The following is a 25,673-nucleotide window of genomic DNA, read 5'->3' as shown; positions in this document are numbered from 1 at the left end:
GTAAACAAGAAAGGGGGGGCGCGGGCGGCTGGGCCGAGTCCCCCCCGGCTAAGGGACACTCGGGAAACGCGGGATGTGGCTCCCTTACTCCGACGCGCCCGGTCCTGCCTCCCTGCCCAAAGCGCTTTGGCGGACCTCCAGCGCTGGGCCGGCGCGGCCCCAGCTGCCCGGCTGAAGCGAGGAGCGGGCCGCCACGGCGGACCTCTTTTCCAGCCCCGGCAGGGGGGCTTTTCCCGCCTGAAAGTTTGGGGAAAGTTCTCCGGAGACGGAGTCAGAGGTGCCCCCTGCTTTGGGTGGGCACATACCAGCCTGTTCCGACTTCGTGCCACCCCCACCCCCCCAAGTTCCCGGGGTTTAAGGACGAGAAGCAAAGACCGCGATTCAGCCACGCCCTGGAATTGCCCCGGGGGGTGGCTATAGCGGCCGCCCCCACCGCCCTCCCTCCGCCTGGGTCGCGCAGGACGGCGGACCGGGGCAGGCTGGCTCTCGCCCCCGGCTTCCTGCTCGGTCCTCGCCCACGGACGGCGTCAACTTTGAGGCCGATTCGGCTCCCCCAAATGGCTTCAGCCATCGGAAGCGGGGATCGAAATCGGTCGAGGGACACCGGGTAGGATAGCTGGGAAAGACCCCTTCGGAAGGGCCGAGGCGGTTCTCCGCATAACCAAAACTTCAGGTTATGCGCAAACGGACGTCGTTTAAAATAAGGTTTTGCCGTGCGGGAGGAGAGCAAAAGTCCGGAGGAGCCCGACAGCCTCGTTTCCGACTGGCACATTTCATCCAGCGGGGTAAAGGTTTCGTGCTTTGAAAACGCGCGAGTCGGGAAAGGCGGGGCGTTCGCATTTCTCTCGTGTCGGCGGGCGGCGAATGACGCGGGGCGCTTTGCGCTTCCTTCGAGGAGGAGCGGGTCCCGGGCAAAGCAGGGCGAGACGCGGCCCGGCCTCCCGCGGGGTCCCAGCGCCCCCAGCCCAGCCCTGGCCCTCCGGAGGGTCGCCCACGCGCGTCCGAGGCCCATCTAGCTACCCCACTGCTTCGGTAAAGGAAAAGAGCAGAAACAGACTTCGGTTAAGTAACCAGGCTTTTAGAAAGTAATATATCATTTTCTAAACATATCAGTGCATACTTCTTATATGAAAATATACACTATTGTATTTCATTCTCAAAGAAAAAAAAAAGGAAACATTTAAAAACCGAAAGCCAAACACAATATATTAGCCGTTTTTGTAGTTTAAATTTTTTTTAACGCTAGACTTTGTTCAGGTTACACTTTTTTGTCTTTTTTTGTCTTTTTTGTAAATGTTTTCTCTCATGCATTGTACACTTTTTGTAGCCTTTGAGAATAAATAAGCTCCATTTTCCCCACATCTCTAAAAACTGCAGCATTTTCAACTAAAGTCATTTTAAATCGTGCAATTTTGTGTTTCTTTGCAACACCCCTTTTTAAAAATGGAAAATATATAATATATATTTATATTTATATATAGATAACTTTTTAAAACTAAAACCCTATACAAACGCCATTTTTTTCAAATTAAAAAAATTATACACAATGTAACTGTCAACAGTACAGATGAACACGAGAAATAAAATTAAAAGCTCTCAAGAAATATATTTATAGAAATACAAACAAGGGGGTTGATTTTGTAGATTGTCATTCTTTTGCTTGTCTTTCAAAAATGAGGAGGTGGAGGAGGAAAGAGAAAGAGAGAGAGAGAGAGAGAGAGAGAGAGGGAGGCTTCAACAGCCTCCTGTGAAAGAATGGACGGTGGAGACCCCAGATGGGCAGAAGCAGAAGGGACGGTCCGGTCTTCCTCAAGCGGCTAAACCAGGCAGGACTTCTCCAGCCGGCCAGCAGCTTCCCCCATCTTTGGACGAGCTGCTCGCGGAGTCCGGGACTCTCGCTCCAAAGCAGAAGCGCTTTGGCCCAAGACCCAGCCAGCCAACGGGCCAACCCCCGAGATTGAAACCCCCTTTTCTGCACCCAAGGATAGTGCAATGAGCCTCTTTCGCAGCCACGCTTAAGCTGCATCGCTGCCTCCTCTGACAGCCACTTGTGGCCCCACAGGCCTTGGGCGCAGACCCCCCGGGGTGGGGGAGCGCAAGGGTTAATCACATTCATTGGCCTCAACCAAACGTCCGTGAGATCAAACGCGGGTCTTCTCCGGGTGGGCCCCTCCGCTTTGGACATCTGAGCTCATTTTGGTGTGAAGCCCCCTGCCAGGGGCCCGAGGCCAAGCCTGGCCGGAAGCAGCTCCGCCCTCCTGCGCTGGAGGAGGCAATGACCCCACAGCCCCCGATGGGGAATGGTTGGCTGCCAGGTGGGGGGGGGGAGGCGGCCGAGGGAGGCCGAGGTGGTGGAGCCGTGGCGGGAATGTGACGGGGAGGAAAAACACAAAGGCAAAGCAGGGATTCACAACAGCCCCCCAAGGTCACTGCTGCCCCACACTCGGAACGGGGGCTCCGACTCTGCTCCCCTCCTGCCAGAGAACTCCCACCCACCCACCCCCGGATCTGAACGAGCCGCCAGGGCTCTGCCTGAACCACCACGGAAACGGGCTGCGCGTTGCTTAGAAATTGAAACGCTCTGGCCACAAACGAAGGCAAACCAGGATGAACCAAAAGCGATGACGTACAAACCAAGATCTGATGCTTCCCACTGGAACTAAACACCTGTCCTTTGGGGTCCAGCAATTCCCCCTCAGGAGCTTCCAAACAGCCCTTCAACACAAGATTCCTGAGCGAACGGTGACCCCCCTTTCCTCATTAAATTCCCCGCAGAGGGACACAGGGATTTTGCAAAAACAAGGGAGGTGACAGAAGGCGATCACCCCTCCCACTGGCTTTGCCAGCACCCATGGATTGGATCGGGACCCTCTGCCACAGAGCAAGAGGTGGAGAGGAGTCGGCAGTGCAATCCAATGCAGGTCTACTCAGAAGCAAGTGCCACGTGCCAGCTGGGGAGATGGAGCACCCAGGCCCGCTTCGCAGGGAGGCTCAGCCTTTGGATCGAGGCCCCAGGAGAGGGGGTGGGCCCAGGACCCCTTTCACACATTATATTTTTTTCCCTTTAAGAGTCTGAATTTCAACATTTAGTCAAGGAAACTAGTTAGATGATGAACTGAAAAACATACTGAGGAAAATGATGCCCCTGATCATAAGGCAGCAGATTTTTTTTAGAAAAATATTTTTTTGTAGAAAAACTGATGCATAATCCCTGACCCTGCTTCACCTTGGAGGAGACCTATTTCTCTAGGAGCTCCACGCCCCTCCTGAGGTCGCACCAAGCTATGGGTCCCTGCTGGCCGAGGCCAAGGCCAGTGAGGAACGCTCGGCATCTGCAGTTCTCCATCCACCTCCCAAAGCATGGCCTTCCTTCCCCAGTATGGCCGCTTTTCCTTTCCTAGCTCAGTTTATGCAGGCCTAGTGTAATGATTGCCTATTCAAAATCACTATCAGACTCACACAAGGCTTTCATGGATATCTGATTTAACAATGAATAGTATGCAGGCCTAGTTGATCAATTGGCTAATTAAATCTAAACTAATAAAAGATTCCATCAGGCTAAGGGGGGTGACAAGTAGGTGTTTGACACGCAACCCGAAGGTGGCTGTGATGGCTGCAGCATCCTGTAGTGTGGACCATGTAATGTGTGAAAAGGTGTCCAAAGGGCTCCCGCCCACAAGCAGATTCTGCACCATCCATGGGGCCTCTTTCACCTCTCCAGCAAAATGCCCTGGAAGGCAGGCCTGCCCAAGGCAGTCCACGAGAGGGGGCCGCCCCACACAACAGCACCACTGCTGGCCAATTGTCCTTGCCAACTCCTCATCCTCCAAATGTCTCTTGCAGCTGCCCGGCTTGTCTTGAGGCAGAATCACCACGGACTTGGCTGTGCTCTCTGTGTGCCACATCAGCCCAGGCCTACCCCCTCCAAACAAGGGGGCCAGGATGCGCCTTGATGCTGCCTGTGCACCGGCTGATGAGAGCAGGGACAAGCAAGATCTCCATGGGTTTTAAAGTGTGTGAATGAGGGTGCCTCCCAATCCTACCCAGGAAGAAAGCCCTGTGCCCCAGATAACCCAGCTTGGAAACAATGGATCAGAGAGTTCACTCTCCTAAAGCTATTGCATTTCTCCAGCCTTCACTGACCTGGATAACCTAATTCCAAAGGTGTGCATTGCCGTCAAACCCTTTCTCTCCCGCCTGGCTTAAAGGGATTGCTTGGGAGGAAATCAAGGCTTCATCGCGCTGGGCCCCAAACAGGCCATCTCCCCTCTCCAGCAACTCGGACACCCAAAGGCGCCCTCCTCCCTCTCTCAATTGGGACTAACTGCAGAAATGGCCCAGGGAGGGCGGACCGCCTCCCCACCGAGCCTGGGCCCTCCACCACCATTCCCACCCTGGAAGTCTCCTATTATTCATCGGGCCTCATGTGGGTCCAGCAATTGCCGAGTCCCTAGATCAAGTTCTGGCTCCCACGGAGGGCTCTCTATTCTTCGGAGCCCCTTGGAAGGTCCTCGGGGGCCTTTTCGTACTGCATAATGTTGCTAGAACAGATGCCTACAAAATCCTAAAGCTATTTTTCAGGCAGTTGATAATAAGCCCCCCCCTCCCAATACCTCCCCCCTCCCCCCTCCCTCATTTCCCACCGCCCCCTCCCACACACGCGCTGGGGAGCTGAGAGCCCCCGCAGGAAAGGGGGGCTGCACCGGGGGCAGTTACGTGGCCCAGGCGTCCAGGCGCAGGCGCTTGATGGAGGGGTTGTCCCCCTCGGCCTCGGCGCTGGGCCTCAGGAGCCCGAGGGAGGGGCCGAAGTCAGCCCGGGACGGGTCCTCCCGCTCGCTGCCCTCGTAGGAGCTGGCGCTGCTGAGGCTGTCGACGGGCGAGCGTCCGCTGGGCTCGTGGCGGGCCGGGTGGGGGAAAGAGGAGAGCGGGGTGGTGCTGTTGCGCTCCCGGTTGGGCGAGACAGGCTCCGACTTGATGCTGATGCTGGGGTTGGTGTTGACGGTCAAGGTGGCGGCGGAGACAGTGGCAGCAGCGTGCGGCAGGTGGCTCCCTTGTCTGGCAGAGAGAGGAGTGGGAGGTCAGGGGCAGCCAGAGGTGGCACAGAAGGCAGGGCCAATCGCCAAGACCGCTTCCTCTCCACCCATTTCTCCCACCACCCGAAGACCCTGATAGCTACACAGGGCTGTTGGGGTATCTGGCTAAACTTAATCCACTAATTCAAGAAGAGCTTCTGGGGAAACCAACTGACAGGGAAACACTAAAAAATCTCAGGCAAATAAGCTCGTTCACTCAGCCATCCAAAGCAGAGCCCACGTTCTACTTGCAAATGGGCCACCACACACTCTGCAAACAGGCGGGGGGAAATCTGATGCTGTCCATCAAATTGGTCTTGCTCCGTCCTCAGGGACGCTCCAGACAAGGACCAGTTGCAGCCCACGATCTTTGGCTGCTGGCCATTTCATGAACACCCTTGGGGCCTTTTTCTAGGTAACAGCATGGAAGTGGGTGTGCTTTGTCTTTTCTTTGGCAAAGCGCTCCTTAAAACATACACTGAAGAACTGAACATATTAGACAGAACGTCCATACAGTTTATACAGTGTCTGCCTTCAAGGGAAGAAGTATCTCTAGACAGGTTAGAAATCCAGTCAAAACATGAATTTAAAACCCACTAAGAATATAACGGTAATAAATAAGTAATATTTAAGGTTATTCTTGTAAGTTACGATTTTAATGTGAGCATCCTTACAGCAGCCTGAGTTTCAGGCCCAGCTAGGTGGCAGTACCAGGCCAAGGCTGGCTGACTTTGAAAAGCTAAGCAGGGTCAAATGTGGGATGTATTTGGATGAGAGACCACTAGGAAAAACCAGGGGTGGGAGTTACTCTGGCGAGTGCATAAAAATAACAATTCTGCTGCCAAGGAAACTGCGTGGGTGAGTTATCCTACTGTCCGAGGACTGTGGAGATCTAGCTCAAACCCACTGGGTGACTCTGGGCCAGCCACTCCCTGGTGAAGAGAGGTCCAGAGGTCCCCACAGAAGCTGCTTGGGGTTCCCAGATAGACCTGAGCAACAATCATGGCAATTGCGATGTTCGAGTGCCCATTTTTTGGCCCAGGCTTTGTGCAGCTCCGTCCCCACGCTGATTTCCTTGCCACGATGCTAAGATGCGGAGTGGCCCTGCCAGGACAGAGCAAGGCAGCTCACCGCCGCTGAGAATTTCCACCAAGGACAGCAGGCGTGTGGGGCTGAGGCTAGAAGCATGGCCGTTCCAAGCCTCTGCATTTGTCGCTAGACCCCTGACCCTTCCCTGTCACCGATCGCCACAGCCTCCTCCCTGTGAGTGGCCGCGAATGCCTGCACACCGTCTTCCCCCTCCATGCAGACACGCCGGTGGAACGCACTGGAACATCTGAATCCTGGCTTCCAAAGCCAACGATTTTAGCTGATTTTGGAGAAGGGACAAGCCTTTGAAACCAGAGTTGTGTTGGAAAAAGTGAAGAAGCCAGAATTCTGCACCAGGCCAAGCACGATGCAAAACACCGAGTTTGGCCTGCCACCTGCTTTCCATGCAGTACGGCCCCTCCCACACTTTCAGGGGCTGCCTCAAGAGACATCTAGCAACATCTAGCCTGCCTGCCTTAAAATAAACACCTGCCCCACCTCAATGGAGGCTGAAATTCTCACGGCCTCAGAGCCCTGCGGCGGGAGAGGGCATGCAGCCCGGAAGGGCCAGGTCACACTCACATCAAGTTGCTGAGGGAAACTGGGACCTGCTGCTGCGGCAGCTGTTGTGGCTGCGGCTGCCAGGCTGAGAGGCTGCCCAGAGACAGGCTGGTGGGCGAGCTGAATGCCGGGAGGGAGGAGAGCTCCGCACTGCTCAGCTGGTAGTCTGAAAGGAAGCAGAACAGGTCAAGCCCAGGCACTCCTGCTTGGCTGCTCATGCCCTGGCCCTGCCCGGCTTGACTGCTGCACCGCGCTCTGTGTGGAGCTGCCCTTGAAGACCACCCAGAAACTTCAGCTGGTCCGGAATGCAACGGCACAGACATGGGTTGCCCTAGTGCCAGGTTGCTTCCGGGTGCAGTTCAAGGTGCTGGTCATTACCTGTGAAGCCCTTCGTGGTACAGGGCCGGGTTGCGTGAGGGACCCTGTTTCCCATAGCATATCCCAGCTGGTTCAATCTGGCAGGGTTGGCGCACTCCAGGTTCCTTCGATTAAACAGCACCTGGAAGTGCACCTCCTCTGCCGCAGGGCCTGCCCTCCCAAATGCGGTTTCCCCCGAGAGCCAGACAGCCTCCACCCTGCTGGTGTTTGGAAGGGGCTTGAAGACCTGGCTCTTCTCCCAGGCCTTTAGCAAGGGTAAGAGAAGCCCCCTTGGATTGTGAGTTTCCATTTCCTTTTTCCATCCCTGTCCGGTTTCTGTCATCTTTGCTATATTTTATTCTTTTTTTTCTTGCTGTATTCTTGCTGTTTTAAGTGTTTTTACTTGTGAGCCAACCAGAGTTGTTAGGAGTTGGTTGGCATACATATTTTTAAAGTAAGTATTTGTGACAGAGACAGTTCGCTTGTGCACAATGATTCAACACTGGAGGAGTAATTTTAACCACTCTATAGAAGTGGGGATTTCAGCCTCCACCCTGCCGGTGTTTCGAAGGGGCTTGAAGACCTGGCTCTTTTCCCAGGCCTTTGCTTTGTTCCTGTCCAGTCTGTTTATTAATTGATTTTTTACTAGTTATTATGGTGTTCCTTTTGTTTTAGCTGTTGGGAGCTGCCCAGAATCATGGGGACTCCGGCGGCATGCCAATTTGATAAATTAAATGAATAAATAAGAGGAAGAGACCCAATCCAAGGGAGGTCTGGGGCCCAGCCCTGGATACAGCCCCTTCATCAGCAGGCACCCAACAGCCTGTCCTGAAGCCCCAACCTGGGGGGAGAGAGGCAGCTGGGGGGGACCAGAAAGTCTCAGGTCCTTTTCCCTGCCCCCACAACACTAGGGACTGGATTTGCCCTCCTCTCCGCCAGGTGGGGGCAAGGTTATCCTCCCCATCCTTTCCTGGCATACCTCCATGTGACATTCAGAGCCAGCAGCAGTCTGGAAATGGGCTACCAAAGGACATCTCATCCACCCCAATGCAAGGGAGGCTCACATGCTCCTCTTTCCTTCAACCACAGGGTTACGCTCCCCTGGTCTGAAGGTCCCCTTCTCCAGAGCAGCATTTCTCGACCCCTGCCACTTTAAGGCGTGTGGACTTCAACTCCCAGAAGTCCACATACCTTAAAGTGGCAGAGGTCAAGAAACACAGCTCTAGACAGTTCTCCAAATGACAGCCACTAGATGGCGCCCTCTGCACCCTCTTGGCCTCCCTCCTGCAGCTGGGGCAGGGGGCGTGGCTGTGTGGGACTGAGCCATCGTCACTGCGTCACTGCGCTGCTGGATCTGGCCTGGCCCACCAAATCAGAGCAGCAGGAGACGCCGGACTCTGTTGGAGAAATGGGGGGCTGCACTTTCCAAGGCCCTGGACGCTTAGTCACAGCCCCATCCGAGCTGCTGGCTGGTTCCTTCAGGTCTAGCAACTGGGCTCCTCCAAAGACATTTTTGAAATATCGGCTGCAAATTGGTCAGCCCAGAACATGCTTAAAATCCATATACTGTAACTAGGCGTACTACTGTGCTCCGAGTTCCATATAGGCTGGCAATATTTCTGAGAGCCCCTCTGTGGACACGAAGACAAATCAGCTACTTATTAAATACAAACCAAGCCTGGGCCAGTAATAGTTTTTTAAATCAGGAAATTTAAAAAGTACTACAGGTAGTCCTCAACTTATGACCATTTGTTTAGCAACTGTTCGAAGTTAAGATGATGCTGAAAAAAGTGACTTACAACCGGTCCTTGCGCTTACGACCGTCACAGTGTCCCCGTGATCACATGATCAAAATTCAGGCACTTGGCAACTGGCATGTATTTACGATAGTTGTAGCATCCCGGGATCACGTGATCGCTATTTGCAACCTTCTCAGCCGGCTTCCGACAAGTAAAGTCAATGGGGGAAGTCAGATTCGCTTAACAACCATATGGTTTACTTAATGACTATGGCAAAAAAGGTCATAAAATCAGGTGTGACTCACTTAACAACCGACTCACTTAGCGATGGAAGTTCCGGTCCCAGTTGTGGTTGTAAGTTGAGGACTACCTGTATGGCTGGAAGCTTTACAGAGAGAGGTCCCAGCTCAAAATAGGGAGGAATTTATTTTTCTCCTGCCTGAGAGAGCTCTTAAGCAGCGGAACAGCTTCCTTCCTGAAGTGGTGGGGGGTCCATCACTGGAGATTTTCAAGAAAGGACTGGACAGCCCTTTGTCTAGGATGGTCTGAGGCTCCCTCTAACCCTAACCCTAACCCTAACCCAGGGGGTTGGACTAGACGACCTCCAAGGTCCCTTCCAACTCCCAGATCCTACTATGTGTCACAGGTGCAACTGTAGTTCAATAGCTACTCATCAGCTCCCACTAGGAAAAGAGGCTGGAAACTGGGATGGAGCAGAACTCCACAGCCGGGAAGATCCCACGCAGATGCAGAGAACTGGGCCCGCTTGTTTGCTGCCTCCCCTCCAAGCGTCTGCCCGAGAGAGGATGAAGAAGCGTGGAGCTATCCCAGCAGAGATCGAGGAGCGTTAGAAACAACTACGCGGCTGCGCCTGCTCCAGTCTCCCTTTTTGCACGAAGCGTATATTTGCCCGAGCCACCACCAACAGAGGGAAAGAGGATGTTTGGGCCTGTCTTTCTGCATAACTGATTTTTCACAATTTATTACACGCCCAGCCTGCTATGGGGCAGGAAGACTCCCTCGGCCGCAGGCCTGTCATTGCTCTACATGGATTTCCACACCCAAAGTTTCTTTCCACCACCTTGAAACTTCTGGGCAGCAGAAGCCTGGCCCGAGACGTTCCTTGGTGGAGTGGGGAGAGGCCCCAGCCAAGGGGACGAGGATCCGAGGGTGCAGGCAATCTGCTCTTCTCCAGAGGAGCTGCCGGCCTCTCCAGTCAGACGTCCCCAAGGCGGTTCTGCGAGATAGTTTCTCTGGGCTGGACGCGGACACCGTGCTGCTGCTGGAACGCTTGGGGGGCCCCCTCGGTTGGGTCGCCCCACCCATCCCCTTCTCGCTCGGGGAATCTGCAGTTTCTGCCCCCCTCTGTCAAAAGACCGAGCTGAGAGTTCGCTGCTGCGTCTCCTTCCCAGCTGACAGCTGCAAGGAAAGGGCAGCCCCGCGGCAGCAACACCGCCTGGGGGGGCAGAGAGGTAGCCTGGGGGGCCCTTCGGCTTCCAGAGACTCAGCAGCAAGCCGTGCCCCCTTCGGAGGCAGAGGGGGAGGCCCGCCAGCAGCCAGAGAGGGGCTGAGTCACCGGCCCCTTCGGTCTGCTGACGGGGGGAGCTGGAACGGCAAGCAGATTGCACGGCTGTGTGAAAGCCCACAGAACGAAACAGCGAAGGTAAACAGGCCCCTGCCTACCCAAGCAGGCAGGCAGGCAGGCAGGCAGGAAGAGGTTCGTTCCTGGTGACTCACCCCTGGGAAAGGCATTTCTCACAGGTCTCTCTCTGGGGCTGGCCCCACACCTTCCCAGCCAGCTGCAAGCTCTTCTCCCCCCCAGAGCCCCTAAGAAGGACAGCCCCTTACTCCCCTTTCTTTCTCGCGCATGCTCTGAAAGGCAGCCGCGTCGCTGAGCCTCGCGGCCCTTGCGGCAGGGGCCGTCTCGGGAACAGCCCTTGTGATGCTCCACTGCAGGAAGTTGCCGCAGAAAGATCCAGTCTCGGATCCCAGTCCTGCAGCCTCAAATCACTCCCAGAATGGAGGGGGGCAAAAAATCAACGGGGGGGGGGGTGTTAAAAGGCAAAGTGGCACCTGTTTCACCCCCTCCCCTTCTGAAAACAAGTCCTCTGCCGCTTGCTTCTAGAGTGCGGCCTTTGAACGGCCAGAAGTTGCAAGACCCGCAATCCTGTGAGCGGGTCCCTTAGTAACATTATTGCTGGTCCAGGCTGAGGTTCTTCAACTACAATTTTTCAACCAGAAAGCAAGCAGTCATCTCTGCTTTCAAAAAGAGGTCCTGCTACATGTGTTCCAACCACTGCTTTGTGGCCCCAATTCCTAGAGAAAATTGGCCACTGAAGCCGAGAGAGAGGGAGAGAGAGAGAGAGAGAGGAAGAGGGAGAAAAAGAGAATTCAGACGTTCTGAGAAAGGGTGCTGGGTTCTTGATTCCACGTTCATTTGCTTACAACTCCTCCTGTTCTTCTTGCGCCCCTTCAGGGCAGCCACACCGTCCCTGTCTTACAGGAGACTGGAAGAGAGCAGATGCTATCCCTATCTTTGGTTTTTACTAAGCCACCAAGAGTCAAACTGATTGTGGCAAGGCACAAGTGTAGTAACAAACAAACAATCTTCCAAAAGTGGACAAAGGAGGATCCAGGGAATTGCAGACCACTCTGGCTGACCCTGATACCTGCTAAGATTCTAGAGCAGATTGTAAAGAGACTGACTTGAAAACAACGGGGTAATCACCAGATTTCAGCATGGATTTGCCAAGAACAAATCTTGTCAGATGAATCTTTTCTCATTTTTTTCTTAGATAACCTTAATAGACTGTGGGAAGGGTGTAGACATAATATACCTTGACTTCAGCAAAGCATTTGATGAAGTAACCCTTGATGTGCTGGATCACATAACAATGAAGTGGTTACATAGCTGGCCCAAAAATCATACTCATCAACGTTTTTTCATCAAGGGCCCTGGGTCTGCTACTCATCCATACTTGACCTGAATGAAGAGGTCAGATTTGTATGATAACACAAAAGTGGATGGAATACTTATCACTTTCAAAACAAAAATGAACTTCAAAATGTTCAATGTACTTCACAGAAATGGGCTGACAGTAACAGAAATGAGTACAACATTCTTCATTTAGGAAACAAAAATGAATGGAAGATTCTCGTTCCTTGTGAAAAAGATCGTGGAATAGTAGCTGACTGCAAACTGAATAAAGGTCAGCATTGGGGTGCTCCTGCCAAAAAGGCAAATACAGGCTTAGGTGGCATCAGCAGCAGTGTGGTTTCCAAATCATCAGAAGGACCTGTTCCATTTTAGCGTTAGGTCTCACCACTGTGCTGCGTCCAGTTCTGGACACCATGCTTAAAAAAGATTCAGAGAAACTGGGACAGGTTCCAAGAAAAGGAATGAGGATGAACCCTATAAAGAAAGTTGGAAGGGGCCGGGCAGCTTGAGCCCTGAGAAGAGGAGAGTGAGGGGGAATAGGATGGCCCCCTTCCAGCACCTGAGGAGGCACGTGGAGCAGGGTCGAGGCTGTCCTCTCTTCTTCCAGATTTAAGTCTTGGGAACGGGGATTCAGGCCGAACATTAGAACAAACTCCCTGAGAGTAAGAGTCACTGGGCAGCAGAGCCCCTGATCCAGAATGGGTTTCTGGGTTGGGGCGTTCAAGCAGAGGCTGGCAGTCACTGGCCCAGATGCCTTGGTCTGGGCTCGGTGATTCTGCTTTGGAGTCAACGGATGTCACGCTGCACCAGCCTCCTCCCTTTGCCCAGGCAGGTGGCCTTACCTGTGTTGTACGCCGTGGGCATCGCCGAAAAGGGCAGCCCCTGTGTCAGCAGGCTTGGCGTGGCCACTGAAACAACTGGCGTGGTCAAAGAATGCGTGGCTTGAGACGCGATGAGTCTTTGGGCGTTCTGCTGGAGCGGAGAGAAAGAGAGAGAGAAGGGAATGATGTGGGGAAGCCAAAGGAGCAGGGAGGACTGGGAGCCGGGCCGCTGTTTGCGACGAGAGGGCTCTCTGGCATTTGGCACAGCGGGGAAAGGGTGCCAGTTCCTCACATCTGAGCCTCGGACCAAGGAAGGGAAGGGGCGACCGGTCTTTGTGGCTCTGGGATGCCCTTCCTCCTAATTTGCCCATCCAGAAGAAGGTGGCGTTCTCTGTCCGTTAACATGCCACCCTCACCCCCGGGCAGCCTGTGAGCCACAACTGAGAGAGCAGGGACAGGTGCCAGGCTTCGCCCAAGGGCACGGCAGTACATCTTGGCTCTCCAGACGCTTCCCCAGACGCACATTCAGTGCTTGGCTGACTCAGCGGAAGGCTCCCCACACGAACGGCTAGATCAGACTCTTCACCGCAGACCAAATGAAGCCAAAAACACAACAGTCGATTGTCCTCTGCAGTGCAAAGACACCAGCGCCCTCATGGATCCGTGCGCTGCCTTGGACATCTCAACTTTTTCCCGCTAATGGAGGCTGGGTGGCTCACTATGGTCATGGGTGGCTCAGGCATGTTGGCAGAAAGGGCCACTCTCACCTGGACCCCGGTTGACGCCTTGCCAGCTCAGTGCCACAAGGCAGCCGTGACAGGTGCCAACCGTGCTAACCACAAAGCTCCCTGGGCCGTTCTGGAGAAGGAAAAGACGGGCTCACGCGTGCTGTTCTGAGCTCTAAGGGAACGCAAATGAAATTACAGGCCGGGTTCTCACCGCCTGCTAAACCCTAAAGCTGGGCCAATGAAATGCAATGGCAGTGCCCGCTTCAAATGTAACACCCAAACAATGTGGTCCATTCTGGCTGGTTCCCACCTCTTGCTAGAAGGAAGGCGGGATCCTGACATGCCAAACCAAATGTCTAAGCCGTGTGGGCAAACCCAGCCAAGGAGGTGAAGAGTTATACCCCCACCCATAAGCAGTGGGGGGAGGGTTGGCTTTCAAAATCCAGACAGAGCTGCCCTCCTCCTCCTCCTCAGAAGTGCATCCCAGGTTGCCCCTCTCCGGATCCCTCCTCAACCCCCAGAGCTGCTTCTCTCTGCCAGTCCTCCACACCAAAGCCCCCACAACTGAGTGGTGGGGCAGGGCAGGGCAGGGCAGGGCAGGGCAGGGCAGGGCAGGGCAAGATCCAGGACCAAGACAACCTCAACCGTGGAGGCCTTCTTGCTTCAGTGTTTACACTGGAGAAAGTCCTGAGTGCCTGAAGGAAGGAAGGAAGGCTGAATGCCTAAAATGCTCTCATTTATCCCCTGGGACCCTAAACATACTCTTACTTCAAACTGTTTTTGCAGCCACAGAATTTAACTGAACATCAACTTCTCCAAATACACTCAAGCGCAGACTTTTCTTCCCTGCCTTTTTGAACCCCTACAACAACCCGATGTGTGCGTGTGTGTGTCTGTGAGCCCCGTGGTTGAGTGTGGACCCACATTTCCCATAGCAAGCAGTGGCCAGCTGCGGCCCAGGACCAACAGTAGAGTGGGGAGACACCCTGCTCCTAACCCCTCCAGTGCCTGGCCAACCTGGCCTTGAGCCCTCCTCCTCCCCATCTCAAGGGATGTGAGAGCCCCCAAGCTGCTGCCCCAGTGCTCAACTTGGGATGGAGGTCTCTCCGGAGAAGGAAAAGTCCCCTCGGCAGTGCCTGAACTGGGGCAAGGGATGGACTGTGGCAAAGCAGCTCCCCACCACCACCACTGGAACCCTCTGCTCTATTTCTGCTTTGCTGCTTCTTTGATGAGACTCCTGCAGCTCCTGAGCCAGAACTAGGTGTGGGGCCCTTTGCAAGCTGGGGGGGGTGCCTTGGGTCCCAGGGCAGCACTGGGGCAAAGCTCTGGGGATTCCCTTCTAGAGGTGGGCACTGCACATGGCTTGACTCCAACCCAGGGCTGGGCTCAGGCTTCTGGATCTTTCTGCATTGACCATAATGGGCTACTGGGAGGGGGGGAGTTACTGTTTACAGCAAAAGGGCTCCTGCCCTCACCACGGGGGTGCACAATGAAGGCTCATCGGGGGCATAAAAACCATGGGGCCAGAACCAGTTGGCTAACTGGACTCTTTTCTAACTTTGCAAAAGTCAGAACACCCAGCCTGTTCAGCAGTGCCAGGGGAGCCATGGCACCCCACACAGGGGCAGTGAGGAGGGGCAGAGCCTGCCTCTCGGACTTGAGGGCAACACCCGGAAAACCTGATGGAGCATGCAACACGGGGGCAGTGGGTGGGTGAGGAATTTCTGGGCCAGCTCAGATGACAATCTCTTTCTCCTTCTCATAGAGGAAGGGAAAGAGAGGGAGGCCCAGCCCAAAACTGATCCTGCTAGTCTCTGACCACCAGCTGCCAATGCCAGGGGCACAGGCAGTTTACGCAGTTGGCAAGCCTGTGCCAGCCAGGAGGAAAATTTTTCCTGACCGATCCAGAGCCCTCAGAAAGGGCCAGAAGCCAGGGAGAAGCCAGTATTTCCTCCAGGAGACCCCCCCAACTTATCGAACTCACAATTTTAGGACAGTGGTTGGCCAGAGAAGCTTGTGTATGCATACACACGCACACAAACACACAGGCACACCCATGCATAACTCACCAGATCCAACTGATCGTCCGTCTAGATGCAGAATAAAAATGAAAGCAAAGGAAACTTATTATGTTTAATTCCTAATTCTGATATTGCTTCCAACATTAACTGAGAATTCTGTTTCATTGGTGGACCACCAAAAATTCAGTGTTGTGCTAATTTGCTCCATTTTTTTTAAGCTTGAGGAACTTCCGGGTAGAAATCACCAATCTGGGAAATAAAGTCGCCGTTATTTTGGGACTGCCCAGCTGCACCTCTGGAGCCCTTGCCCAACATCCCTCTGTTAGATACGATAGCAGCCCCTTGGATGCAGAGGAGAGAACAAAACATCCCTTGGCAGTTACCTCCTGTTTCCGTACGAGAAGGAGGCGCATTTGGAATTACCCTTGCAAGACTGATGCCGTTAGTTAGACAGATGAACAGATTAAATTAATTTTGCTAGACCAAAGGGGAGCCTTCAGGCACCTGGGCAGCCAAAGTCTGACATCTGTATCTTTAAAACAAATATGTAGAAAGTGAAAGTTTGCTTGCCCAGAGGTTGCTTCCACAGAACACAGAGGCCATTCTCTTTAGACAGATCTGAAATGCATATTTTAGGCAGCTGATAAAGAAGGGGTCAGACTGACTGGAACATTTACGCGCATCGCCCTATTTCGCCCTCCTGTTTTCAAAGGGCCCAAGAGCCTTGCGAACGACCACTTTGCCACCTCTGTATCCAAATGGCATCCTTTAGCCTGCTGAGTATCAGGCGACATCTTGCACATTCTCAGAGATGTACTGAAGACCGGGAGGGATTTCACAGCCCGGGTTTACCCAACAGAGCGTCTTTGGGGCAGACGCATCGGTGGTTGGAAATGCGCATTGTTCCAGACGAGATTTTCCCATCACAAGTTGGACTCACCAGATGCTGCATGAGGCCTTTTCCGCTCTGGGAGGTGATGACGCGGAGGTCCGGCTTGCGGATGTTAGTGGCCAACTGGTTGCTGTGAGAGGGAGGTGGTGGTGGCGACTTGGCTGGGATGGTCTTGCCCAAACTGTTTCCGTTGGAGACGGGGAGGAGGTTCGGGGAGGCCCTGGCGCTGACGTAACCATTGCCTGCAGGAGAGAATAAAGTCATTTCAAGAATGAGCAATGTTGGGAAGCTAGTAGCTGTCTCCGTCCTCTGCTGTAACCAATCCAAATTACATGTTCCTGAAATAACCCAATCTTCTCTCACTGGTACGGGGTTTTAGACTGCCCACCACCCCCAGAGTGGAGGCCACCAAAACGGCTCTTTCTGAAATGTGAGGCATCCAGAGGGGATTCGCAGGGACAGACGGCCACCGTCTCCAACACTGCAGGGCTGCAGAAACTGCGTGAGGCAGGCAAGGAACACCAGCCCCAAGGAGGAAGCTGGGCAGTCACTGATGGCCCACCTGTGCCCAGAGGCCTTCTGGCCCATCCCAGAACCAGCCAGGGGACCAAGCAGAGCCCACAAGCCCTTCCCATCCCCTCACCACGTGGGCTCTCCAACAAGCCGATGGATGGAGAGGCGGGCATTGCTATTCACCCCAAGAACTCCAGGGGGCCACCGGAGCATGGCGGTTGCCAAGGGGCAAAGGGCCACTGCGATCTTTCCAAAGGCATCTGGGGCACAGGGCAGTGGAGCACATTCTGCACCCCTCCTTGCACTGGCGTTCTTCAGGCTCCTAGTAAGGCCCCCCCCCCATGCTGGGCACACACACAGGCCCTCCACCCACTGCTGAGCTGCTCCCACCCTTGGCAGCTGGGCAAGTCCATCCACACTGGGGATTAGGAGCAGGCCTTGACCCAAGAGCGCCGCCACGCAGCAGGCTTCCAAGTGGCGGAGGGACAAGGGGACACAGCAGGCCCAGCAGGAATCGTTTGGGTCAGCCCAGAATCCCTGGCACGAGCTTCAGGGGAATATAAACAGCAAAGCTTTAGGGAGGGGGGAGGGAAGTGTGGAATCAACATCCCATTTAGCGTGGGAGGGAGACCGAGGCCCAGCCCAGCAGCTTTAACGGAGTGCCCGAGATGCCCCCTGCAGCCAGAGAGGAGGGCCCTAAGGTGGGTGGGCCCAGCGCTGCCCTCCGGCGGCCAGCCGAGGTCCCTCGGAGGGCTGGCCCGGGACTCTTGCCTGTTCCCATTTCCTGGAACGAGGGGAATGTTTTCGTGACGTCAATGCTGACATTCACAGCCCTTGCTAAGTTACAAGCCGGAACAGCCGCTCACAACAGCTGATGTGGGGGCTGCTTTGGAAAAAGGAGAGGAACGGGAGGGGAGCAGGGGAGAGGGGCCGGGCACGCACAGGGCTGATGGAGCAGCAAGTGTCCACCCAGCCACCTCGGGGCCTTCCGTGGAATTAGCAGGGCATCCCTTCCCGGGATCCTGCAGGTGGCCTCCTAGCCATGCTCACCCTCCAAGCAGCATTGGAAGGGGCCCAAGATCCCCTCTCCTCCCCAGGGAGCAAGGGGGCTTTGTGGCCAGGAACAGGGCTGGGGAGGGAAGGTGCTCAGCATGGCCTCAGCTCCTGTCTCTTTCTCCCCAGGCCTTGCCCTCCCTGGGACCAGCTGGCTCCAAACCTCTTTTTGCCAGCCCCCCAGGGCGGCTCCAATTGGTACTGCTTTTCCAATTTGAAATTTAATTTTTTAGCACTACAGTGCATCTTAAAAAAAACAGCAAAACCAGCGGATGGGCTGCCATCACGGAACGTGCTTAACCTGGTCACTGAGTTGCTCTGGGCTCATCCAGGACATGGGCCATTCCCAAGCGGGCTCAGCCACCAACAGCTCACCCAGCTTTTGCTCATTAAAGACGTGGGCAGGGAAGCCAACAGGATGGAGAAGAACCAAGGAAGGAGGCCAGACGAGGCCAGGGCCCTGTCCCACTGGCGCTATCTGGACGGGCCCTTGCCAGGCCGGGCAGCCTCTCTCTCCCCCCGCCTTGCATGGAGGGCCCTCTGCATTGAAGGGTCGGACAGGTGGAGGGGAAGTCCCCAGACCTCCCTTTGTGGCAGGCAAGGGGGGCCTGACCCAGCCGGGTGCAGCACAGCAACCTTGGGAAACACTCCCCGGGGGAAAAGCTGCTTCGGGGCCGGGATGTCGCCTCTCCCCACACTGACGTGCCGCAATTAAGGGAAGAGTCATTAGAAAGGCATATTTCTGAAGCAACCCAGAACGGCTGTCATTCTGAGGAGCATTTTAAGCAAGGGCTGGTTTTGAAACTGACAAGGACAAATAAAGGATCGAAAGCACAGCCTCTAATTAGAACCCGGGCAGAAAAACTGGCTCGCCTGGACCCCGCCAGTTTTGGCCTCCCGGAGCAGTCCCACCCTGCCGGCTCCCCTCTCTCGGGGCCATTTTTCTGCAGGAGGAGATTACGCGGCCCGGAAGGCAGGGTTTCCAGCCCTCCTGCCCACTGCTACCAAAGCAGGCTTTTCTCTGCTGGGTTTTTGGCACTTTCCACGCCGTGTTTGGCATCAACCATTTCTGTTTGCCTGGGAACCGCCCTCAGGTGCACAAGAATATATCTATTTGTTAACAGATGAAATCTGCTTATGTTTATATATAAGGGGGAGATGTCCTGCCAAAAAACACAAGGCAATACACCTTCAAAGGCGGCCTCATCACCAGATTTTTGTACTCACTTTCGTAAGTTTTAAAATGGCCTCCTGATTAAGACAGGAAGTTTCCAGTCTATTAACCTAAAGAATTATCCCAGCCATAATATCTCCATATGTGCATTCAGAGTCAACTACAGCCCTTCAACCCCCCTCCCCAAATTAACCTTCTGAATACGTATCCAAACACAACTGGATTGTGCTCGAAGGGATCTCACTGGACACAGGCTGGGGCAGAGGGAACCCGACCCTCGTGCCAACCCACACCAGGGGACTGTTTCACCCTCCCTCGTATGAAATTTCTCCAGCAGAACCACAGGGCTCCTTCAGTTTCTCCAGCTCTCCCTTCTCTGCCACCACAAGGGCCGGGGTACCAGCTGCCCCTCTGGCATCTGTCGTGTCCTTAGCAAACTGTCTGGGCCAGCCATGGGGCAGAAAGGTCCAAAATGGCTGTGGGGGGGGGAGCAGCAGGGATGAAGAGCTCCCTGGGGCCTCCGGGGACAGAACCAGGCCTGATTCAAAGCGCTGGAACGTCCTGGGCTGACCCCTGAGCTTCGCCCCCCCTGGCTCCAGAGCCCGGCCTTGCGAGCCGCCCAGCAGGGTTGGGTAGCTCTCCCAAGCGCCTCTCATTGGCAGGGGGTGGGGGCAGCCCCGACACCCTTGCTGGCAGCTCCTAGTGGGGAGCAGACCTGGTTGGACCAGGCCGGGGTCCCCGCTACTCACCCACGGGGCTGGGACAGGCACCGTTCCTGTTGCCGAGCTCTCCTCCGAGCATCGCCCCTAGGAAGAAGCCACAGAAAGGAGTCAGGTTTCGCCCGGAGTGGCATTCAGATGTGGCAGCCCTGCCGGAGGCCTCTCCTGCCCTCTGAGCCAGGAAGAGGGCAGGAGACCGAGGCCACCCTTTCCACGGGGGTCGGGGGTGGTCATGGCAGGACAAATGCCCCCTCCCTTCAGTCCTGCTCACATTCCCCAAAATTGTGCCCTGGAGCCAGGCATCCTATGGGATGCATCTACACGCGGAAACAGTGCGTGGACCCTGGACCATCTTTCAGATCAATTACGATGCCTGAGAGTGAGCATGAATTGTAAAATTAAAGCAGTTTCTCCTTGCTCAGGGGAAATAGAGGCTCTGCCATTTTCCCTCAAAAAGCAGGGTGACTGTCTCTGCCGTGGCACCCACCTTATGGAACATTCTCCCCCCCCCCGCTTTTCAGTTAGCCCCACCCCTTCTGACATTTCGGAAGTCCCTCGAGAGCTGGCCGTGCCACCAGGCTGGGGGGGTGCCAGGGAAGTGGGGATCTGCCGAGACGGCTCCGCTATTGAGCTGGATGGACTCATTCTCTCTCTGCCTGAGGTTTGGATGTATTTCTGTTTTAATTATTTTTTTTAATGTGGATTTTTATATTTTTAATGCTTGTTTTTATATATGTACTTTTTAAATTTGATTACTGTACACCGCCCAGAGTCACTTCCTGTGAGATGGGCAGCTATATAAATTTGCCCAATACTACACTCGATCTTAGCCAAAAGGCCGAGAAGCGATAATTTGACCAATAAATAAATAATAAACAAACCCAGCAGGACAAAAAGCAGGAAACCAAGCACGTCCCCACAGCGATGGACTCGCGGCCCACCTCGAAGGGTCACCTCCCTCCCTGCCCAGTGACTCAGTGGGGGAGGGGAGGTTTGCGACCGCCGCAACTCTCCAGCTTGACTTTAGTGCTGCAGAAGACGACGTCGATGACAGGCGGGACAGGCTGCTCCCCTAGCAGAGACCATGGCCGACTGTGTGTGCAAGAATGTTGTAGGAGGGTGTGCCACGCGTGTTCTGCCACGAGCATAAGTCACGAATGAGACAGTTTTTGTGTGGAAGGGGGAAGGTCCAGTCCCAAACCCCAGAGACGAGAGCCAGCCTGCAGGCCTCACTAAAAAGCTGTAATCCCATGTCTACCCACAACGTAAAAATCCCCAGTGAATTCTGCTGCTTTTCTGCAACTAACCGTAACATTTAGAGGCAGGCCTATTTCGCCTTCGTCTACCACTGTTTCCCCCGCACTGGATTTTGGACTGCGGAAACACTTCGGGCAAGACGCTGCAAGCCTCTGCCTGAACGTAGCAAAGCCTCTCCTATTCCTTTTCGCCCTCTCTTTCTTCCTTGGGGGACGCAAAACTCCATTCACGCCACTTACAGAAACATTTGCCCAAGGGCGCTGAAGGAGAGAGAGGCCGTACCTGCGCTGGCTGGCCTCTGCGGGAGCGCCGGGGAGACGGTGTTCCTCTGGAGGGCCGGTGGCTGTTGCGGGGACAACAGTCGGGGGTCGGTCAACGAGGAGGTCACTAACGAGGGGGTCACTAAGGAGCCCCCGGGGTTGCTGAATGGCAGGGCGTTCTGGTTGGTCACTGGCACGGTAACAGGCATGGCGAAGTTGGGAGCAGGAACGGAGGACTGCGGAGGCAAGGGACAGAAAAGCACGCTTGACCCTGGGGACGGAGGGGGGACGCTCCGCCATCACAGGACCACTCCAGAGAGCTCCCAGGATCAGCCACTCAGGAAGAAGAGGGCCTTTCACCGATACGCAGAGAATTTGGATGACAAGGCGCCAGCAGGGCTTGACCTAAGGCTGGCCTCCCAGACCAACTTCTACCCTGGCCCGCAGATCACGGTGATGCTGCGGACCGCGCAGGTCTGGAGGCAAATGAGGCCGCCGACAAATCCACGTTAAGTCCTCAGGGAGTCATTCGCCCAGCGCAAGGCTCCCGTCTGGTGGACCCAGAGCTGGTGGAGCGACTCTGCCACAGAGGTGTTCACCCATCAGACAAAGCACAACCGGGGGCATGAAACCAACAAGATGAAATTAACTGGAGAGCAAAAATAATTCTAAGAGTCAGAGGGAGGGAGAAGTTGGCTTCACAGCTTCACAGCACGCAGGTAAGAAGGCATTAGCGATCTCAGTCTGGCGCAAACTGGACGTGAACCGGCACAAGGACGGCCATCGCGGGCAATGACACTCAACGCCACACCCAGGCGCCCTCAGCGTTTTGCAGCCCGCTCCAGCAATGCGTTTGGGTCCTGGCAAGGGGGGCACGTTGGGAGAAGGGCAAGCAGGACAGCGTGGGGCCTGGAAACCAAACCCCAGGACAATCAGGTTTTTAATTATTACTATTTTATTATTATTTGAACTTACTAGCCACCCAACTCCGATGAAGTTGAGTTCAACACATCAACCCGAAGAATCTGATCTCAGACCCGCACCCAGGACTTGTGTGGCAAGAAGCGCAACGGCCTCCTCCTCTAGCCTTTGGGGGAAGCTAAACATTTGGGGAAGGTCTGGGAGGGGCTCCTTGGGAGGGGAGGCCGCTGGTGCCATTTCCGAGGGGGGCGGCAGGAAGTTGGACCAGCTGGCCTCCGCGGTCCCTGCTAACGGCGGCTCTTCGTGGGCAAAGCCCCGAGAAGCCAGCATCCTGTGAAGGGCGCTCGCAACGCTTTGGCCAAGACCACCCCAGCCAAGTGGGCCAGGAGGGGGCTCTCAGAGAGAGGCCTTCTACTCCAAGGGATCGGGGTTCTCCCAAATATTTTCTTTTCAATGCCAGTTAAGACTATTCTGTTCTTCACGACGTTAAATCCACGGTTTTAACCACTACGAGATTTTGGTGGTTTTAACTCCTCTATTTACTGGATAGCTGTAGCACTTTATCTTGCATTTTACTGCGTTGCTTCTGACACGGCTGTGTTTGAATTTTTTCAGTGGTTGCTGCACTGTGGCAAAGTGGGGAAAACCTTGACCGGTGACAGGGGTGCCCGTGGGCGTGTAAAGCTGGAGCCCTTGAGGAAGCCACTGCCCTGAGAGGTCTCCAACGCAGCGCCTGCCTTTCCAGAGACAAGGAGGGCCCTTCCTCTTCTTGAGGTGCTGATTTTCCACAGGCAAGGAAGGGTTTTGTCTGGAAGCTCCCTCGATCAGGAGGGCCCCCAATCGAGCAGCCAGAAGGGTCTGGCCCAGGCAGGGGCTGGCCGCTTTGTGAAGATAGAGCGTGGTGGAAGGCATGTCCCTGGGGCGGCAGCAGCCGGCAGGGGACTCCATGTGGCTCAGAGCTGAGATGAGCCTACCGGCCTCAGCAGAAAGCAAGTCCCTGTGGCTAGTTTCTCTCCGCCCCGTTGCCTCAGTTCCCGAGGGCAGCGAGGGTGCTGCTTGCTCTGGGGGTCTGCTGATGCCTCTGCTCCCCCGCCCCCCGCTTCTTCTGCCTTCCACCGGGACCGCCACCCCTGGCCTCCTCTTCTGCTGAAGCCCTGCGCCCGAGAAAGGCCTGGCGCTCCACCCTGAAGAGACTGGACCCCGCGGGTGCAGAAGCAGCAGCAGAAGTAAAAGGGGGCTGAATGGCTGGGAGTCGCACAGGAGAACCACGGGCTGCAGGCGCACACAGCGGGAATCCAGCCCTGGGGAGGAGACCCAAGCTCTGGCCAGGAGCAGCGCTGGGTTGCCGGTTAGTGCGGCAGAGGACTGGGGTTAATTCTCCTACGAAGCTCATGCGCCTTCCTCTGCGCCAAAGCCACCACCGCCGTCTCCTCCTTCTCCTCCAGATCTTCTGAGCCAAAGTCTGGGACTTTGACACGGTATTATGATGCCCAGTGGGGGATGGCTTTAAATATTTACAATTACAATATTTACAATTTAAATGTAAATATTCTCTTACTAGCCCCTCCCTGCTCAAGAGGTAGGACCCAGACACACCAGTCTGCCACCTGTCCCTGTGAAGGAGCATTCGGTCCTGGCACTGGCCCCGCTGGGCTCTTCCGGTGGTCTCCTTTCCGACCAGTCTCGGGACACGCAGCCCCCAAGAGAAGCTCCCCGCCCTGGCAAGCCTTAGTCTGTGGTGGGTAAAACAGGTTCCAGCCCCCTTTGGGGGTCCTGGCCACTGGAACAAAATGCAGCCCACTTTATGACTGCTGTAATACGTGATCAGGCTGCTTGGTATCATCTGGACTATTGCACCCGAACCGTCGCCAACAGACTCGGCTCTCTTTCCCCTGTGGTGGGGACCAGTCCTAAGGGGGAATAAGGGCAGGGCTGCCTGTCTCTGGCCCGGGTCCCATGGCGGGGGGTTCTTTCCTCCTCGTGGGACCGAGCCCCCGCCCGGCCTGCCCGCCCCTGCCTCCTCTGCGCATGACTGGGGCGGAGACGGGGCTCGGCCTAGTGCGCAGCATGGAGGGGCACCGCGCCCAGGCGCTTGTTAATGCTCGGAGGCCGTGCAGGGCTGGCGTGATGAGCAGGGCACACTTTCTGGGTGGCAGCCCTGGCCATGCGGAGGGGAGCTGGCAGGCCACCCCCGTTACTCACTGTGAGCCTGTAAGTCTGCATCATTTTATCAAACTCCTCATCAATCTTTTTATACTTCTCCTCGGTCTGGGGCGTCAGGGTAAAGATGTCCTCCCCGTCGGGGCTTTCACACTCTCTATGCTTCTTGTTCAGAGCCTGCCACGTGGCCAGTGGGGAACAGAGGGAGGGAGGGAGGGAGGTGGGTCGTGGGGGGGCATCAAATCCAACAAACAAATGAAAAGAACAAAGAAGAGAAAGAGAGAGAGAGATCGTGAGGGGCTTTCGGCCGGGAGTGGCGGCTACTCACGCCGTAGCGCTTGAAAAGGATGTCCAGGTCCTCACTGGCCTTGCGATACTTGTCCTCCGTCAGCGGGCTCTGGTCAATGGAGTCCTCCCCGTCGGGCTCGGGACTGTCACACCCATTAAACCCTTTCTTTCTTAAGGTCTGAAAACACAACCAGGAGACGATCAGCGGGACCTCGCCCGGCCGCAGCAGAGGGAAGAGCAGTCTGCCCCGGGGCACCACGCAGATGCCACCGGTCAAGCCCAGGGCCGGGAGCGGACACCGCAACGTCCCCACTTTTCACTTCCCATCCCTCTGCCAGGGGGAGAACACAACGGCCCTCTCTCCTGGGCTGCCATCCGAGACGGTGCAGTTTCTGATTCAAATCACGCACTCCGTTACGTCAGCATGGACATCAGCTGATCTCCGGCCACTGGAGTGCTGAGGACCGGCAAGAGGGTGGCTCTGCTGCTAAAACTTTCAGAGGACAATATTCTTCTGAGTTACATACCTACTACATGGAATTTGACAACAGGACAATGTAAATGGATTCTCTGTGCCCTTCCTATGGCCGAAAGACTGATATTGAAGCGCTGGAAGGATAAATGTATGGCCCCATTGACTCAATGGACTGAAGACCTGCTTGCACTTCCCACCTAGGAGAGGATTGCCTATAGATGGAGACTTCGTGTAGATAAGTACAATGAAACATGAGACTCATTTTTATGAAATATAGTGGTTTAGGGAAAAGCATGTTGGTTATATAATAGTATGAGAACACACACACACACTTGCGTCGTATTTGCATTAGATAAATCTATAGAGAATTGTAATTGTGTACTGTTGTAATGACATATTTTATATTTTTATGTTATATTTTCTTATTTTTTTAAAGCACCTGTTATACAAGTACATACGTCTCTTTGTGTATTTTTTTTTGTTTTTCCCCCTTTGTCATTATTTTAAAAAGCAATTAAAAAATAAATTTAAAAAAAAGTGTGTGGCTCTGCTTCCTAAAGACACCCCCGACTCCGAAATGGCAACCAGCAACGACAGGTTTAACTTGGAATTGTAACTGGATCCCAAAACTCCAG

General features: G+C 54.8%; 1 protein-coding gene across 4 annotated transcripts in view; it reads right to left on the bottom strand.

Annotated features, from left to right (window-relative positions):
* Positions 1 to 4,660: 4,660 nt before the first annotated feature.
* MEF2D (myocyte enhancer factor 2D) overlaps positions 4,661 to 25,673 on the bottom strand; it is a 98,487-nt gene continuing 77,474 nt past the window's right edge. For 2 of the 4 annotated variants that reach the window (XM_063316751.1, XM_063316752.1), the window contains 8 exons: positions 24,604 to 24,741; positions 21,217 to 21,430; positions 19,708 to 19,764; positions 16,267 to 16,460; positions 15,375 to 15,395; positions 12,599 to 12,728; positions 6,744 to 6,888; positions 4,661 to 5,055 (listed from right to left, as the gene is read on the bottom strand). In XM_063316751.1, the coding sequence (XP_063172821.1) occupies positions 4,713 to 5,055; positions 6,744 to 6,888; positions 12,599 to 12,728; positions 15,375 to 15,395; positions 16,267 to 16,460; positions 19,708 to 19,764; positions 21,217 to 21,430; positions 24,604 to 24,741 (1,242 nt within the window). In that variant the 3' untranslated portion in view covers positions 4,661 to 4,712. The remainder of the gene's footprint in view (positions 5,056 to 6,743; positions 6,889 to 12,598; positions 12,729 to 15,374; positions 15,396 to 16,266; positions 16,461 to 19,707; positions 19,765 to 21,216; positions 21,431 to 24,603; positions 24,742 to 25,673) is intronic. The other 2 variants (XM_063316753.1, XM_063316754.1) reach the window with 2 other exon arrangements.

This window comes from Candoia aspera, chromosome 17 (genome assembly GCF_035149785.1).
Source record: "Candoia aspera isolate rCanAsp1 chromosome 17, rCanAsp1.hap2, whole genome shotgun sequence".
NCBI lineage: Eukaryota > Metazoa > Chordata > Lepidosauria > Squamata > Boidae > Candoia > Candoia aspera.
This window is presented reverse-complemented; position numbering and strand designations above follow the sequence as displayed.